The following is an 18,358-nucleotide window of genomic DNA, read 5'->3' as shown; positions in this document are numbered from 1 at the left end:
TGCCCTTGGTACATCACAAAACTGTGCTGCTTCTCAATAATCTGCACCTCAACTCTGCTGCCTGTCCTTGGGTTTTAATTGGGGATTGAAGACCATCTTGACCTTGATAGATCCATTTTGACCCTAGTTTACTATTTTTTTAGAAGGGGTGATTGTGTTTCTACATTTTCTACCACCCTTTGTGCCCGAAAGAAGCATCCCATCTTAGAAAGCTCATTCTGGTTTCTGTGTCTTGTTTTCACCAAATCAGGGGATGTCGCTTGCAAATAGGTCATTAGCTTCTTGAGTTATCTTCAAACTTGCTCAGGTCACCTCTTAATGTTCTGAACTTAGTGCAGCCACTCCAGGTCAGATTGTAGCTGTAGATCCCTGTACTCCATATGAATGGCTGATAGGAAGGTGGGCTTACTGTACTGTGGTATGCAGCAGTCAGACTTGTGTTAACTCTGCCTTTTTGTGCTCACCTCCAGGTAACAGTTTTATTTGCTGGGCAGCAAATTGACAAAAGCCCTTTCAAAGTCCAGATTGGCATGGCTCTGGGTGATGCAAACAAGGTGACTGCTCAAGGCCCTGGTCTGGAGCTGAATGGGAATGTGGCCAACAAGCCAACCTACTTCGACATTTACACTGCAGGTGAGTTCCAGGGTGAAGGTGATAAGAGGAAAAGGCAAAGGGCCTCCCTACTCCATCTACCTGGCTTCACCTGTCACCAGCTTGGTTCTCCCTCCCTCTCTCTCCACCCCTTTATTCTGGCACCCTTCCCCTTCCTTTCCAGTCCAGATGAAGGGTCTCGGCCCAACATGCTGACTGTTTATTCATTTCCATAGATGCTGCCTGACCTGCAGAGTTCCTCCAGCATTTTGTGTGTGTTAATGAGATGTTTTAATTTTAAAACTAATTTTTTTGGGAATAATTATCCTCATTCAATTGAAGGGTGACTCTGCAGGGAAAGAAACCAATAGCCTACCTTGCTGCATCTCTGGGTCAGTTCTTAAACCTTCTCAGTTTTAGTTTGTATGCCACTTTTCCATGTAAATGTAGTAATTGGTTCTCCATGTTTACATCCAGTTGCCTTTCAAATGATCCTTGAATGTTTCAGTGTGGTGTGCTCCAGCTCCCCAAGACTTTTACCCCCTCTAGTCCTTTGTGAATTGGTAAGCTTGGTTTACTGACCCACTTTCCTGAGGAGTCCCTTTCTACTCTCTTGAACAAAGCCTCTTGAGCATCTCTTTAGGTGCCCCTGTAACCTGCTTTTCTTGGTGTAGAACAAATCCAGCTCCTGTATTCCCTCCACTTGCTGAAGTCTCTTGCCCCATTGAGTCTTCCGAGTAAACCACCTCTGCTTTTGATGTCCTTGTTCTCTAGGACCTATTCAGCAGAGATTTGTAAGCTTTCATCAGACATCCATGTTTTTGCATTTGCTATCCTGTTTGCAGTCTGAAGCTTGGGACTGGGAAGGAGTTGTGTTGGGTGACCAGATGTATCTAGAGACCCTCCTCTGATTCCATTGCATTTCAATGTTGATGAAGAATGGTAACTTCTGCCCACTGCCTGTTGCTGTTAGTGTACTGTTGTTGAGAGTGTACTGGCAACAGCCCCTTTTCCCTACAGGTGCTGGATCAGGAGATGTTGGCGTTGTCATTGTTGATCCCCAAGGCCGGCGGGATACGGTGGAAGTGATTCTGGAGAATAAAGGAGACAATGTTTACCGCTGCACTTACAGACCTCTACTCGAAGGTCCTCACACCGTCCATGTGACTTTTGCTGGAGCCCCAATACCCAAGAGCCCCTTCACTGTAAACATCTCAGAAGGTAAGGTCCACACACACTGCTCCTGGGCTCTTCTGGGCAAGGAACCTTTGTCCTACACTCCATTGCTTAGCTTTTTTATCGAGAGGGAAGCAAGCAAAAGGTTATGGGAAAAGAGACCAGAGGGGAAGTTAAGAGGTAAGGAAGTGATCGTGCCTTTGGTGAAGTGGAAGGAATGTGAATATGAGGGTATGGGATGGGCAAGGAGTATGGATGTTTTGGGGTGGGGAACTCAGAAGTATAATGGGGGGGGTAATTGAATATTTGTGGGCCAGTGTCATGATAGAGATTGTAAAATCAGTGGCTTGTAAAGTTAGAGAGAGTGGGCTGGGTGAGGGGACCGGGCAGCGAATTGAAGGCTGACACTTTACAAGTAGTGACACTGGATTCAGTCCTTGCGTTAATGCCACAAACGCAGTCAATTGTGATTTGAACTTTTTTTGGGGGGGGGAGGGGGGAAGAAAAGAAATCTTCTGAATGGAGTCTGTGGGTCACTGCAGTAAAGCTCCCACGGGCTGCCTGAGTGTGTATGTACGTAAAAGAACCTTCATTTCTAAAGTGTCTTTTCGCAAACCCTGGAGTGATTCAAAATGGTTTGCAACAAGTGAAGTCACTGTTTTAACGGGGTCGGGCGGGGGGGGCACAAGTCACAGTAACCAATTGTGCACAGCCTACAAGAGTGTGTTTAATGTCTTTTTGTTTTTTGCATATGATTTTGATGCAGTTAATCAGAACAAGAGAGGAGGAACTTTTTGTCTTCAAGCAGTGCTGTCAAACATATTTACATTGTAGAGTGGGTTTCAGCATGGAACTTGAAGTTGTTAATTGACCAAGAATAGGCAGTGTTGACCTTGTGGCTGATGATTGAATTGAATTGCCTCATTGCTGATCTGAACCTGTGCCATTAGTTATTCTCTATTCTGGGTTATCGTTTGATCCTAATGGCATGATTCTTTAGCATTGTTATTGGAACAAATGATTATCATACTCTGGGGAGCAATCTTGCTTTGCTATCAGTACAGATTCAGTGTGTAAGGTATTTAGTTTCCTACCATAAACAAATCATTTGGATATTCATTAAATGGCTACATTTTTATGGGTGGGGAATGTTCATTCATTGTGCCTGGTTGGAGATCCAGCTGAACAGAGATGAAGGTGTTGACAGATCCCATGTCAATAGGCCAGCTGTACTTCTAGCCATTGGGCAACATGAGAGTGAGAGAGCGCATGATGTTCTTCTTTCCTTCTGACCTTTTTAAATAAAGCCTGCTATGAACAGCCAATAAATTAGTAGTGAGCAAATGGATCTCGTGGGGGTTTTATCAACTTCCTCATGCTTGTTGAGAAAAATGAGCTTTTGTTCTGTGGGGTGTCTATCTTGCTCAGGGGTTTCCAAAAGATAAAATGACTGGACAGCATCTTCAGAGCAGATTTAGTTTCTCGGGGTCACAATGGGTGGGGAGGGCGCTCCCTTGGTTGGAGAGGGCACAAGCTTGGGTTTAAGGCAGGGTTCCCAACCTGGGGTTCACGGATCCCTTGCTTAACGGTGGTGCTCCATGGCATTTAAAAAAAGTGTTGGGAATCCCTGCTTTCAGTGGGGGGCAGGGGGGGAATTGGTGGTTTGAAAGTGCCCAATGCACAGTTACTGAATTGGTAACATTGGGGCCAGTGTGGATGGCTAGTTAGTACAGAAAGTCAAGACGAAGCAGGACTAGCTGTGTTCTCCTTGAAGATGAGGCTGATTATAGCGGGGCAGTAATGAAGGTGCAAGATGGTTCTGACCACGGTCTGTTGGGGTTGGGTCTGCCCTGGTGGGCATTTGGAGGCTGAGACTGTGAAAGTGGTTTGGAAGCTGGGGCTGTGCTGTAGTAAAGCAGAGACTGAGTGGCACTGGGCACTGCAGAATCTTTTCTCCACTCTAAGAATGTGCCTGGAGAGCTCAGAACGCTACGATATTCCCCCAACCCCACTTCCGCTGAACTGCAGGAAACGGCACTAAGCTCTGCCACTCAACACCGAATATTATATCTCTTTCATCTTTTCTTCTCCATGACTTGTGCCCGGACCGACCTCAGGACCCCCCCCACCGGCCCCGGCTACTACACCAGCTCCAATTATGATTGTTCCTCAGTCCATCCGCACCCCGCCGGCAGAGAAGGCGAAGAAAGCGCCACCCCCTCCTCCCAAACCCAAACGACCACGTTAGTATTGGCCTGAGCTGAGTGGCTGCCTGTGCTTCTGTCTGTATGAAGAGTTACTGGTCATGCTTGTCTGACGGGTGCTAGTCACGTGTCTGAGGGGATGTGAGCTGTGTGTCTGACTATATCCGTGAACAGTGTGCCCCTGTCTGTACAAGAAGTTGCTGGTCGTGCCCTCTGTGCATGGGGTACTGGCTCACAGGCCACTGCCATCCCTGGGATGGTCATCGACCCCATGAGTCAATGTAAGTCTTACGTGGGCTGGAGGGTGGTTAGTGGCTTCGTATTCCTGGTCTTTACTAACTTGGTGTTGAGATGTACTGCGACTGTTCTGGGGTGGGCAAGTTGGCTGCCATGTTTTGCTGGAATGGCTCTGCACTTCTGCAGTTCTTGAGTGGAATGGTTTGTTAATCACCGGATAATTCTGTGCATTCCTTTTCCTAGAACTGTTTCTCCAACTTGATGGAGACTGGGACATGTGATTAAAATCGCAATCAGTTAGTCGGTGTGCAATAGGGAAGCCGGCTGTTCAGCCCAACTGGCCCTCGCCAATCATGATGCCCCATCCGAGCTACTCATATTTGCCAGTGTTTAGCCCATGGCCTTCTCAACCATTTGTGTCCGTATGCCTGTCCAGCTGTTATTGTAACCTGCCTGAACCACGTTCTCTGGCAGCTCATTCCACAGACGTGCCATCCTTTCTATCATTAATATAAGAGTGGCCCTTGGGTTTCGATTAATATTTCCCCGTTCACCTTAAACCTATCCACTTTAACTTCTGCAATTCCCCATCTCTGGAATGAAAGAGTATTTGTATTCTTCGGAGATCACTTCTGTCTTTTATGCTCCTAGGCTGTCCAACCTCCTCCCTATGATTCAGTCCCCCTCATTCTGGCCACGTCCTTTCTGCACAATTTCCAGTTTAATAGCATTTTTCCTGTAGCGGGGCAACCTACACTGGACATAATAATCAAAGAGTAGTCTGACCAGCATTCTGTACCCCCGCACCACAACCTGCCAACTTTTATATTCAGTGCCTGGCTGATGAGGGCCGGCATGTCAAAAGCCCTCAACACTCTGTGTACCTGTGACTCCCATTTCAGTGAGCCATTTACTTGTTGGAACACAAGGTTCCTCTGATCTCAGGTCCTATCTTGATATGACTTCCTAAAATCCAGCACCTCGCCAATGGCAAAAATCCATTCCTCCTAGCACTTTGCTGATTAAGAACCCCACCCCTGTAATTTTTGATAACATGCAATTTGGGCTGTGTACATTTCCTCTCAGCCGGCCGGTGGCGTAGTGGCATCAGCGCCGGACTTCGGAGCGAAGGCTCCCGAGTTCGAATCCAGCCGGCTCCCTTGCACGTTTTCCATCTGTGCTGGGTTGAGCATCGAGCTAGCAACTTGGCCTCGTAAAAATAAGAAAGTCTGCTTTAAAAAAAACGCCATCATGATGGTGTCCCGATGACTCCACTCGGAGTTGAGAGCTTTCTTCACATTTCCTCTCCTGGACAGGAAGATGGTCTGTCATCTGTATGTGGAGAGGTAGTCCCTCCCTGTCTGCCCTGGGCCAGTGGTTAGAGCAGGATTCCTTGCTGACTTCCCGTATTTCTATCCCAGTGTTGTGGGCAATGTCCAGAAACCCCCTCTATCCCAGTGGAGCCTCTAGTCTGAGGTAGCGTTTATGGCAGAAGTGGCTGCTGGTTTATTTGCTTGCTAAGCCGGCAGGTTTTCTGATTCCTCTTGTAACAGGAGTCCTGTAGATGTGGTTATGTGATGTGACTGTAGACTGTGCTGGAGCTTTCTGTGCATCGGATGTCCTGACATTAACCTGAATCGCCTGTGCTTTCTGCAGCGTGCAATCCCAATGCATGTCGAGCCTCGGGGAGAGGCCTGCAGCCCAAAGGAGTGCGAGTGAAGGAGGTGACCGACTTCAAAGTCTTCACCAAAGGAGCGGGCACTGGAGAGCTGAAGGTTGTCATCAAAGGACCCAGTAAGTTGGCTGGTTAGGATTGTGCATCCCAGCTTGGCTGGGGACACAATATCATTTGGGGAAGGGATGGGAGGAGGTGACCCTGGGTTAAGTGGTGGAACACATTTCCTGTGTCTGTGGGTCGGTTCCGGACTTGCGTGGATCATTCTCTTTCTTCACTGCTCTCCACTGTGCATCCCACACCTATCCAGGGACTGTGTGGTCAATCAGTGTCCTCGTGATTGAGTGGTCCCTGATTTCCAGGGATAGGGCTGGAAGTTATTGTCCTTTTCCAACATGACTCACACCGTCCTGGGGATCTCTGCATTATGGCTTGTGGATTCCGGAAGCCAGGGTTTTCCCCAGTAACTTTCGGCAGAGTTGTGCTAAAAATCTTTTGATATTGGATGCACTTCTGCCCCGGCTACATCTCTACATCTGATCCTCATTACCGCTGAGCAGAAGCTTCGGATTGGTTGACCAACCAAATGCCTGAGAAGGTGCAGCTGTTGAAACGCCCGATTGAGGACATGCATTCGGCAACCATCACTCACTGGCCTCCGTCTTCTCTCTTCCAGAGGGCACAGAGGAGCCTGTGAAGGTCCGCGATGTTGGTGACGGTGCCTACGAATGTGAATATCATCCGATGGTTGGAGGCAAATATGTGGTGACCATCACCTGGGGTGGTTATGCTATTCCAAGAAGGTGAGTCGGAGTTAGCAAAACATTTCTGTTTGATTCAATATGGAGACAGAATTAACTTGGTTAACTACAACAGAGGTTCTCCTTTCCTCCTTTCCCTGGTTCCAGTTCTACTTGTCTAATGTCCTCTAGGACAGGAGTTCCCAACCTTTGTTATGCCATGGACCCCTACCATTGACTAAAGGGGTCCCTGGACATCAGGTTGTGAACCCCTGATCTAGGACTTTAAATTAAACTTTTGGTTTTAAGGAATTTAACAACATGTTGGGCAGGACACTCAAATTTCATAAGTCTGCACCACCATTCCATCATGTCTGATTTATTATCCTACTCAACCCCATTCTCTTGTCTTCTCCCTGTCACCTTTGATGCCCTGAATAATCAACAACCTGACAACCTCTGCTTTAAGTATTCCCAGATGACTTGGCCTTCACAGCTGTCTCTGGCAATGAATTCCACAGATTCACCACCCTCTGGCTGAAGAAATTCCTCTTCAACTCTGTAAATGCAATGTCAGCGTTTATTACAAGAGGACTAGAATATAAATGGAAGGATGTAAAGCTGAGGCTTTATAAGATGCTGGTCAGACCACACTTGGAGTATTGTGAACAGTTTTGGGCCCTTTGTCTAAGAAAAGATGTGCTAGCATTGGGCAAGGTCCAAACAAGGTTCACAAGAATGATTCTGGGAATGAAACGGTTAACATGTGTGGAGCTCTGGGCCTACGTTAAAATTCCCTGCTTTTTTCTTCAGTTTAAAGCCATTGAATCTTTCCCAATGTTAATTGAATGTAAGCTGCATTGTTGGGTGTGTGCATACTGACCTGTGTGTTGTCCCCTCAGCCCGTTTGAAGTGCAAGTTGGACCTGAAGCTGGAGCTCAGAAGGTGCGAGCCTGGGGACCAGGACTGGAGACCGGTGTGGTGGGAAAGTCAGCAGATTTTGTCGTGGAGGCAATTGGCACTGAAGTTGGGACACTAGGTAAGTGTTGTATCTCCTTGGGATAGTTGTGAAGGTCAACACAGGTTTGGATCTAAGCACCAGACCCGTTTTTACTTGGCTGCTTCTTTCAGTTTAGTCTGTATCTGACTGATGCAAAGATGAGACTCTTAACAAAATATCAGGTGAAGTGTTTCTGCATCTTACATGTCTTGGTGTACCTGCTTTGGGAATAGGCTTCTGAAGGCATATAATCTTCAATCTGAGAGCTGCATTGTAATCTTTTTGCCCCAGGCTTCTCCATTGAAGGTCCATCGCAGGCGAAGATCGAGTGCGATGATAAAGGGGACGGCTCGTGTGACGTGCGATACTGGCCTACTGAGCCCGGTGACTATGCAGTGCACGTGATTTGTGATGATGAAGATATTAAGGATAGTCCCTTCATGGCTCACATCCTGCCAGCAAACAACGACAGCTTCCCAGAGAAGGTGAGTGTAGAGAGCTGGATGGTGACCAGAATGGAACTGTGCACATACAGTAGTTTTGCTGTCCCCCAGATCAAACAATATCCTGAGTACTGTAGGTCAGGGCTCTGACTTTTAGTATCAACCTTTTGGCTTTAGAAGAGTGCGCACAGTGCAAGAATATGACCAGAGGACTAAGGGTTAAGATCCTGAAGAGGGATTGCATTATCTTGGCTTGTGTCTCCAGAGGGGTCACGTTTGGCTTTGACCACTGTTGTCCAGTCCTTTGCCTGCACAGATGCTGCTTGATCTGCTACCTTCCTGTAGCACAGGTGTTCACAACCTTTCTTTAAGCTATGGACCCCTACCATTAACCGATGTGTCTGTGGACCCCAGATTTGTGCATCCCTCTGTAGCTGCTTGCTTGCTGCTTTTTTTTTTTTTTTTTTTTTTGTAGACCTCCTTCATCTATAGTCTCCTGTCTCCAAATTCATGGTTGCTCTGCCTTCTCGTTCAGTTCCTGCTTATCCCCATAGCTTGTTGTGGGTGAGGTAATACTCTCGTTTTGATCCTACTCTCTAGGTGAAGGCTTTCGGCCCGGGCCTGGAACCAACAGGCTGTATCGTCAACAAGCCAGCTGAGTTTACAATTGATGCTCGAGCTGCTGGCAAGGGAGAGCTCAAGATCTACGCACAGGTAATGCCTTGCACTCTTGGTCGATACCAGCGAGGATCAGGGGAGGTGGGAGGCAACCTTCACGAGAGTAGGCTTGCTGATTTTTAAATCTTAAAAGTTCAGAGCCGGTTGGCACGGGGTGGGAATATTCTATTTAATTAGATTTGAGGGTCTGTTTAAGAGACGGATTTTGATCTTTCCCAACTGAGCTGGCCAAGTTTTCAGTTTGTTTCTGTCTTCCTAGGATGCGGAAGGTATTCCCATTGACATTCAAATCAAAGATAACCGGGACAACACGTTCTTCTGTGTGTACGTGCCACAGAAGCCCATCAAACATACCATCATCATCAGCTGGGGCTCTGTCAATGTCCCGAACAGTCCTTTCAGAGTAAGTGGGGAGTACGGGGGAAAGGTGGTAGTATGAATGGCCTATTGAACCCAGTTAGAAGTTCTTGGGAAGGGAGCGTGGGGTGCTGGAACTAGAAACGCGGAGACTCTTTCCGACGAAGAATGGGAGGTGCAGGTGGTTGGTGGTATCGGTGGGATTGGGATCGGAGGGGTTGGCGATTGTTTGGAATGGGTCAGTGCAATAAGAGATGAGTGTGATGAATTGTTAATTGGGAGAGGGAGCTGATGAGGTAATGTGCTGAAGAGACGATGAATTTGGTGTTGCACAATGATGTTTACCTGTGTTATAAGACTTTTATTACAACTGAATGTGCTTAAACACATGGGTGAAAGAAAAATGTGGGAAGGAAGGGTTAGATTGCTCTTGGAGTGGGTTAAAGGGTTGGTTCCATGAAGGGCCTTCACTGTTCTACGTTGACATTGTACTTCTGGTTCTGTGTTGCTGCTTTGCCTTTCACTGGCTTGTGTCGTGAATTGACTGTGGTAACTTCTGTTTCACACATCCCCAGGTATCTGTGGGTGAAGGCTGTCACCCAGACAAGGTGAAGGTTTATGGACCAGGAGTGGAGAAAACTGGACTTAAGGCTAATGAGCCCACTTACTTTACGGTGGACTGCAGTGAGGCTGGACAGGGTGAGCTTCTGGGAAAATATCCACCCAGTTTCCTCCTTGATATTTAAAGAGGAAGGGAATAACGAAGCCAGCCAGTCAAAAGCTGATAGTGGGGAATCTACTTAATAACTAGGGTAAAGTTGATTTATACTTGGAAAACGTGGGTTGACAGCGAGCTGATTGACTGGATTTGTTGAAGGTAAATCATGAAGGTTATGGATTTGGACAAAGACATTTAACTGTTGCAACATGTTACAGATGATTGGCTTGGCATGCAGTGTTGTAAGCCATGGGTGTCACTGTCTGGTTGGGTGCTGGGCTGTCTTCTGTTGGTCTCATGCTGCCCTTTCCTCTGACAGGTGATGTAAGCATTGGCATTAAGTGTGCGCCAGGGGTTGTGGGACCAGCTGAGGCTGACATCGACTTCGACATAATTAAGAATGACAACGATACCTTCACAGTGAAGTACACGCCCCCAGGCGCTGGGCGTTACACCATCATGGTGCTGTTCGCTGACCAGGTACGAGACGCTGCTTGGGCCTTGTTATGCAATTGTGTGCTCAGTTCCGTTCTCTTGCCTGCCTGCTGCTGAAAGGGTTGGTGATTGTCTTGTGAAGAGTGTTCTTCCAGCCACAGGGGAAAGACAAAGAGGCTCTGCAACCTTCAACATGATCCACATAAAGCTGTAATTCCTGAATTGTGCATTTCATAGCATGGAGGGTAAACAGAAAGCAATTCTGTCTAGAGGGGGGTTGGTGACTCCGGATGGTGAAATGTGGGGTGCAATCCAGCAGTTTGGGGAAGAGGGGAGATGGAGCTGCTCCCTTTTGTGGCAGAACCTGGAACTAGGCAGTTGTTGCTTTAAAAATAAAGTGGATGGCCCATGTAAGATGGAGCTGAGGCAATGTATTGTCTCTGAGGTTTGTGAATCTTCGGAACTCTGGGCAAGTGAAGTATTTGAATACTTTTGAAAAGTGGTGAGGGGATAAAAGGGGGTAGGGAGAACTTCTCAAGAATGCAGTTAGATTGGCCACGATCTCAGTGAATGGTGGAGGTGAGTAATGGACGCAGTCTACTGCACCTCATGGGATTTTCATGTCAGGGGCAAGGATGGTGTGTGGCTGTGCCTGGTTGGGTCATTGTCACACCCTGTCTGAGAATCTATCCTGTGCAGTGCAGTTGCTTAGGACCTTTTGCGTAGAATACTGAAATACCTTGGTCTTTCTGTAACTCCCTCTGATGTATTTTCTCATCTCCCAACCATGCCTTTTGCACCCTCCCTAATCACATCCTGTCCAATTTATTTGCAGGAGATTCCCATCAGCCCATTCCACATTAAAGTGGAGCCGTCACATGATGCTGGAAAAGTCAAGGCTGAAGGCCCTGGACTGAGCCGGACTGGTGAGCGAAGCTGACTGACTGTGAGAGATGTGGTCACACCGTAGGTCACCCTCCCAGACAATCCTGAACTGAGCGAGCTGAGTAATGATCTCCCAGCCATGGGAGCAACTGATTGAGGGGTGTGGGGAAGAAAATAAATCCACTGGGTCTTCAAAAGTCAGCCTTGCCTTCCCACTCCTTGTAAGTGTGAAGATAGAAGGTTGCTTGATAGCTGAGGTGGGAAATTCTGATGCAGCCTCTGGAGAATTTGTTCAACCAAACTTGGCAATACTATTTTTCTTTCCCTCTATTTATTGTTGGTTACTGAGGGCTGTTAATTATAACAAGTCGGGTTCTGATAATCCACAATCTTTCAAGGCCAGTGGATCAGGAGCTTCGGAGTGGTGAGAGTCCTCAAGTCCAGCTCTAGGTCTGACCGGCTTGCTCAGACTGAGCATGGCGATGAGGGCTTCGAAGGCATGTTAACCCTCACATGGAGCGTAGGTGGGAGTCCGACTAGTGTGGAAGATGCACGTTTGTGCGGGTAAATGGATATATGCAGGAGGAACACACAAAATGCTGGGGGAACTCTGCAGGCCAGGCAGCACCTATGGAAGAGAGTACAGCCGACACTTCGGGCTGACTGACGGGTGAGAGGTGGGGTGTTACACTCTGATGCTGTACTCATAGCAGATGACGTGTATTGTTTGCAGGTGTCGAGGTCGGGAAGCCCACTCACTTCACCGTCTACACCAAAGGGGCAGGCAAAGCCAGTCTGGACGTACAATTCTCCGGAGCAGCCAAGGGGGAGGCTGTTCGTGACTTTGAGATCATCGATAACCACGACTACTCCTACACTGTGAAATACACCGCTGTGCAGCAGGTGGGGCGAAGCAGTGTGTGAACAATGAGTGGGGAGTGGTATGGGTGTGGAGCCAGGAGGTTGGTATTTGAAAAGAGTGGGTATTTGTATCCTGCGGGCTGGGGTTGTGTACTGTGTCAGATTGTGTTGGGTGCTTGTGTTCTTTGATGAGTACCTGGGTTTGGTGAGTTAAACTTGGTGGACCATCGCTTGGAATTTTTTTGAAGTCTTGTGTGCACTGATCTGAAGTTTACTGATGTGCTCTTTCAACAATCCATTGATTACAGGGTAACATGTTGGTGACGGTAACCTACGGTGGCGACCAGGTTCCGAAGAGTCCCTTCACGGTTAATGTGGCTCCACCTCTTGACATGAATAAGGTCAAAGTTCAGGGACTGAACAACAGTAAGGATGTTAACCGTTTTGTAAATATCTTGATGGCTATGCCTAGAAACTGCCTTGCATTGGTTAGGTTACTTACCTAAACACAACCTGGTGTTCTTGTTGCTGCAGAGGTTGACGTGGGGAAGGATCAGGAATTCAGTGTCAACACGCGAGGTGCAGGGGGACAGGGGAAGGTTGATGTTAAGATCACGTCTCCATCCCGTCGCCCCATCCCGTGCAAAGTGGAGACAGGACCCACCAGTGACATTTACTCAGTTAAGTATATGCCGCCTGAGGAGGGACCATACAAGGTGGACGTCGGCTACGATGGACATCCAGTTCCTGGAAGCCCCTTCACCGTGGAAGGAGTCATGCCTCCTGACCCCACCAAGGTGAGTCCACTGATGCAGATGATGGTAGATCCCCTTTTCACAGTGGCTTGCTGACGGCCAAGAGGTGGATGGTTATCTTGTATAGTCATAGAACAGGGGATGCCTTCTGCCCTTGTCTCTGTCCCACCAAACTCCAGATTATCAGTTTGGTTGACACTAGTATTTTCTATTCATTGCAATGTGGAAATAATAACACTCTTTTTCTGTAGATAGAGCCACTCTGCCTTCCCTCCCCAGAGAGTGGATCTATCCGTTATTCCTTCCCTGCCCATGTCACAAAAACATAATAATAATTTTGTAGGAACTTGTTGTGCTATGAAATAGTTTTCTTGTGTTATGACTTCCATCTACACAGCCTGGGCATTCAGCTGCAATTGCAGTTTGACGTTTGCTCTGAGCCACATGGTTATGTGACTTTGTAGGCAATAATGAGGAACTTTGGTTGCATTTCAGGTTCGTGCCTATGGGCCAGGTCTGAAGGGAGGTGTAGTTGGGAAACCAGCTCCCTTTGCCATTGACACCAAGGGTGCTGGCACTGGTGGTCTTGGGTTGACTGTGGAAGGTCCGTGTGAAGCTAAAATTGAGTGCCAGGACAATGGGGATGGCTCCTGCTCTGTCTCCTACCTGCCAACGGAGCCAGGTGAATATACAGTCAACATCCTGTTTGCCGAGGCCCATATCCCAGGGTCCCCCTTCAAGGCGGACATCAAGCCGGTCTTTGACCCAAGCAAGGTCACGGCCAGTGGTCCGGGGCTGGAGCGCGGCAAGGTTGGCGAGGCTGGAACGTTCACTGTGGATTGCTCCAAGGCCGGGGAGGCTGATCTGACTATTGAGATCATCTCGGAGACCGGCGTCAAGGCCGAGGTCCACATTCAGAACAACAGCGACGGGACCTATACCATCACCTACATCCCGGCGTTCCACGGCATGTACACCATCACCATCAAATATGGCGGGCATGCAGTGCCCAAATTCCCAGCTCGCGTCAGGGTCGATCCAGCGATTGATACAGCGGCGGTGAAGGTGTTCGGACCAGGAATAGAACCTCGTGGTAAGGGAACCGTCTATATGAGCACCCATTGTCACAGCTCCCATTGGGAGAGCCGGATTTCGCATCCACCATGATGGAACAACCATACAATTAAATCATTTTCAGAGCTGCTTTTAGTGTAATTTCCAAAACTCCAGCTCTGGTGGGTGGTGGAGGTAGCGGGGGGGGGGGGGTGTCAACAAGGCAGGAGGAACTTTAGTGAACTTGTTGAGGAGGTGGTATCTCTGCAGGGAGAGTCGGGGTAGGGAGCTGCCTGGGAAATGACAATCTTCTGGTGGGGCGCTAACCTGTCTGTGGGAGAGCCTCTAACTTCTCAAGTTTTTTTATTAATTTTTGAAATTATAAACATAACAATGATAAACAGAGAATGGGATTACATTATTAGTAGCTAACATTTGCAAATATAAATTGCTGATAATACAAGTATATTAGATCACCCCAACTCTAAATATAATTGAACATGGTAAAAGATAATTGGGAAAAAAAACTAAAAAAAAAAAACCCAAACTGGAAAAGAAAAAAAAGCACAACTAAATTAAGCTAAGCAAGACTAAACTAAACTAAAACAAAGTCGGGCTAACATATTACATTGGGTATAATCATTGATGTCGTTAACTCCACTCCTCTATCCGTATATTTTTAGTTTTTAAAAAAAAGATTTGAAAAAGGTCAAACTACATCATATGAAAATATTGAATAAATGGTCTCCAAGTTTCTTCAAATTTAACCGAAGGATCAGAGGTGCCACTTCTGATTTTCTCTAAATTTAAGCAAGATATAGTTTGAGAAAACCATTGAAATGTAGTAGGAGGATTGACCAATTCAATAAGATAGATCTGCTCGTCATTAATGTGAGGAATGCAATCATCCGGCAGGCTGAAGGGGATAACTAACCATCTTCCATCATTGGTAACCCAAAAATTGCAGTAATGGGATGAGGTTGTATATCAATACACAAAGCTGTAGAAATAATATCAAAGATATCTTTCCAATAATTATCTAAAAAAAGGGCAAGACCAGAACATACGAGTCAAGGAAGCAACTTCAGAATGACATCTATCACAAATAGGGCTTATATGAGAATAAAAACGAGCTAATTTATCTTTAGACATATGAGCCCTTTGTACCACTTACATTGTATCAATGTATGTTTAGCACATAAAGAGGACATGTGAACTAACTGAAAATTTTTTCCCCATTTTTCTGTAGGTAAATGAAGTTGAAGTTCCCTTTCCTCTTCTATCAGATAATACCTGAATTTATTTTCATAATCAAATCACAAATGATTGCTATTTTAAAAAAATCCTTCTGATAAGGATTTAAACCTAAAAATTTTCCGTGATATCAAAAGGATATGGAAATGTGGGTAGCTTAGTATTTAAAAAGTTTCTAATTTGTAAATATCTGAAAAAATGAGAAGAGAGCCTCTAACTAATCAAACAAAACAATCTCTACTGGGGTTGATTGTGGGACTTCTTTTGGTGCAAATATTCAGAGCAACAGGATCACTGTTGTGACGGGTAAATCAACACCTAATCCCATTCCAACTTGTGTTCAGGGGTGCTCCGAGAAGTCACTACGGAGTTCACTGTGGACTGTCGAGCTATTAATAAAACTGGTGGGAACCATGTCAAGATTCGTATAGTTAATCCTTCTGGGGCCATGACTGACAGTTATATCAAGGATAAAGGTGATGGAACCTACCATGTGGAATATACAGCCTATGAAGATGGTGAGTAATAAGTCTCCTCTATTTAAAGTTGTTAACTTGAAGTCCTTAAGGTTTTAAAGCGTTTGATGACTCTGGGCTTGTACTCACTTGAGCTCAGAAGATTGAAAGGGGAATCTCATTGAAACTTACTGAATATTTAAAGGCCTATCTAGAGTGGATGTGGAGAGTATTTTTCTGCTAATGAGAATCTAGTAGGGGACACCCTCAGGATAAAAGAATGCCCCTTTTGAACAGAGATGAGGAGGAATTTCTTAGCCAGAGGAGGTGAATCTGTGGAATTCACTGCAATAGACGGCTATGGAGGCTAAGTCATTGGACATGTTAAAGCGGAGGTTGATATGTTCTTAATTAGTAAGGACGTCAAAGGTTACAGGGAGAAGGTAGGAGAAAAGAGTTGAGAAGGAAAATAAATTAGCCATGATCAAGTGGTGGCACAGATTTGATGGGCTTGACTGATTTGATTCTGCTCATTGTGATTAGCACAACGCTGTTACAGCTTGGAACATCATAAGTTTTGGAGTTCAATTCGGGTGGAACGCATGTATTTTCTCCGGGTGCTTCAGTTTCTTCTCCCAGTCTGAAGATGAACCGGGGAGGTTAATTGGTGATAAGTTTAGGGTTAAATAGGGGTGACTGGGGGTTGCTGGCACAGTGCGCTCAAAGAGCCTATTCCACACTGTATATTTAAACAAGTTACTTGGAGACGATTTTTCTCGGACGTGATTAATCAAGCCTTGCAGTGGATCCTCTTTCCACCATTTTGTTCACGTTTCTCTCTGACCTTGATGCGCTCTTGGCTTCTGTTGGAGCAGTGATAGTTTCTGAAGGTTCCCCATACAATGTGTGCCTTTGGGCTGTGAAGCAAGAAGCCACTCTCTGATCGATTTTAAACTGTAAAGCATGAACAAAGGAGGAATCAAAATTAACTTGCTTTCCTCCTTTGCTCATGCTAAAATGTGTAAGATAAAAGGATGTCAGCTTGCAATTTGGTATTGGCCTGCTTTCTCTCTTACTGACCAGTGTTTTGTCTCCATTTTGAACACACAACGTAAAGATTAGATACCGGGGAAGAATGTTTTCCCCGTTACACACCTGCTGTCTCTATTTTTAAGTTGTGCGTGTCTAGGCTAAAGTTTGCGAGAGATAAAAAGGGGTCGTGAAGAGTATAAAAAGCAGCAATCTCTTTGTGCAAGTGGGAATCTTCTCTTAGGCTGGGTCACAACAAGTGCTAAGAGCTAGAGATAAAGATAAGGACATCGGGAGAGATAAAGATTGGAAAGGCTGTTGGTCACGTGGTTCCCTCTGGCAGTATATTGTGTGGCATGGATAAGTATTATCTTGTCTCTTATGATATAATTTTAATATGTATAAAGTGCCACCTTTGTTTGCGAATACCTCTTGCTGCTGAATCATCAAAGAAACAAAAATGAAACTTAAAATAAATGTTGCTTGTTACAAGGAAAAGTATCTGTTTATGGCAGTTTTGAGATAAGATGTATTTTGCTGTCAGCCTGCTGTTGCTGATCTGTGCTTTTATAGTTTAACTTTCCATGTTGCTGACTCTTTCAGGAATGCACATGATTGAAGTGCTGTACGATGATGTTCCAATCCCCAAGAGTCCGTTCAGGGTTGGAGTCACTGAGGGCTGTGACCCCAGCCGTGTCCGGGCATATGGGCCAGGCCTGGAAGGAGGTCTAGTCAACAAACCTAACCGGTTCACAGTGGAAACCAGGTGAGCTGCAGCCTTGAACGTTGAGTGATGATTAGGTGTACACTGGATCACTCGTTTTGACCTCTTCCTCAGTCCATGCAGACTCTTCTCTAACCACTGAGTTACCAGAAGGATAAATCTGGTGAATGTTCCTTTATGCCTTTCCCTTGCCTCCAGTCACCGAGCCCTGGCTTTGATTGGAGGTCTCCAGCAGTGTGGATGGGTGGCGGGTGAGCGGGTAGATGGAAACAAAACACAGTTGATTGGCTTTAGGCGTGACGTCTTGTGTAAACCGCAGCAAATACTGATCCTGGCCTGACACATTCTGTGTCTCTCTCTCCCTCTTTCCTCCCCCAGGGGTGCAGGCACTGGAGGCCTGGGACTAGCCATTGAGGGCCCATCTGAGGCGAAAATGTCCTGTAAGGACAACAAGGACGGCAGCTGCAGCGTTGAGTATATCCCCTTCACTCCTGGAGACTACGATGTCAACATAACCTTTGGGGGGCACCCCATTCCAGGTGAGCTCAGCCCAGCTAACCACTAACTTTCCTCGTCTTACTGACACAGAACCGGTTCAGCTGATGTCTTGTGAGCAGAGTCTCAGAGCAGTGAGGGACGAGGCTTTGAGATGATCCCCTCACAGTCTCTGTCTCTCTCCCTGCAGCAAAATCATTTCTCCTATTTACAAGGATACTGTTAACCAGAGAGAGTTTGGCCATGTGGCCCTTCCCAACTTTTCCAATGTATAATGAGTTAATTGCCGATTGTCTATAATCTACTCTATTCCATTTTCCTGCTTTATTCCCAAATGCCAGATTCCTATAGGTGTCCAAAGACCCATTAAGGTCATCTACAAATCTATCTGGATTTGTATCCACAGCCTTTTGCAAGCAGAAGATTTCAAAGTTCTGCAGTTCTTCTGGGGAGGGAATGAAAACCTTCCTGTTGCCATTCCAAATGGCTGCCATCTTGTATTAGTTTATTGTTGTCACATGTACAAAGATACAGTGAAAGGTTTCCATACGGTTTATAAAGATCAGATCATTACACAGTGCATTGATCTAGAA

General features: G+C 46.2%; 1 protein-coding gene across 7 annotated transcripts in view; it reads left to right on the top strand.

The window, feature by feature from the left end:
• flncb (filamin C, gamma b (actin binding protein 280)) overlaps positions 1-18,358 on the top strand; it is a 66,534-nt gene that overhangs the window by 22,530 nt on the left and 25,646 nt on the right. For 4 of the 7 annotated variants that reach the window (XM_072240998.1, XM_072240997.1, XM_072241000.1 and 1 more), the window contains exons 7-24: positions 471-633; positions 1,612-1,812; positions 5,865-6,002; positions 6,560-6,686; positions 7,526-7,662; positions 7,915-8,108; positions 8,667-8,780; positions 9,004-9,147; positions 9,677-9,800; positions 10,139-10,299; positions 11,090-11,180; positions 11,873-12,042; positions 12,309-12,426; positions 12,535-12,797; positions 13,251-13,848; positions 15,407-15,580; positions 17,150-17,312; positions 17,649-17,809. In XM_072240998.1, the coding sequence (XP_072097099.1) occupies positions 471-633; positions 1,612-1,812; positions 5,865-6,002; positions 6,560-6,686; positions 7,526-7,662; positions 7,915-8,108; positions 8,667-8,780; positions 9,004-9,147; positions 9,677-9,800; positions 10,139-10,299; positions 11,090-11,180; positions 11,873-12,042; positions 12,309-12,426; positions 12,535-12,797; positions 13,251-13,848; positions 15,407-15,580; positions 17,150-17,312; positions 17,649-17,809 (3,241 nt within the window). Of the gene's footprint in view, positions 1-470; positions 634-1,611; positions 1,813-3,884; positions 4,011-5,864; positions 6,003-6,559; positions 6,687-7,525; positions 7,663-7,914; positions 8,109-8,666; positions 8,781-9,003; positions 9,148-9,676; positions 9,801-10,138; positions 10,300-11,089; positions 11,181-11,872; positions 12,043-12,308; positions 12,427-12,534; positions 12,798-13,250; positions 13,849-15,406; positions 15,581-17,149; positions 17,313-17,648; positions 17,810-18,358 lie in introns of all 7 variants that reach the window. The other 3 variants (XM_072240995.1, XM_072240994.1, XM_072240996.1) reach the window with 1 other exon arrangement.

The sequence above is a fragment of the Mobula birostris genome, chromosome 23 (assembly GCF_030028105.1).
Source record: "Mobula birostris isolate sMobBir1 chromosome 23, sMobBir1.hap1, whole genome shotgun sequence".
Classification (NCBI taxonomy): domain Eukaryota; kingdom Metazoa; phylum Chordata; class Chondrichthyes; order Myliobatiformes; family Myliobatidae; genus Mobula; species Mobula birostris.
The sequence above is the reverse complement of the archived record's forward strand: the minus strand, read 5'-3'. Positions and strand labels throughout refer to the sequence as shown.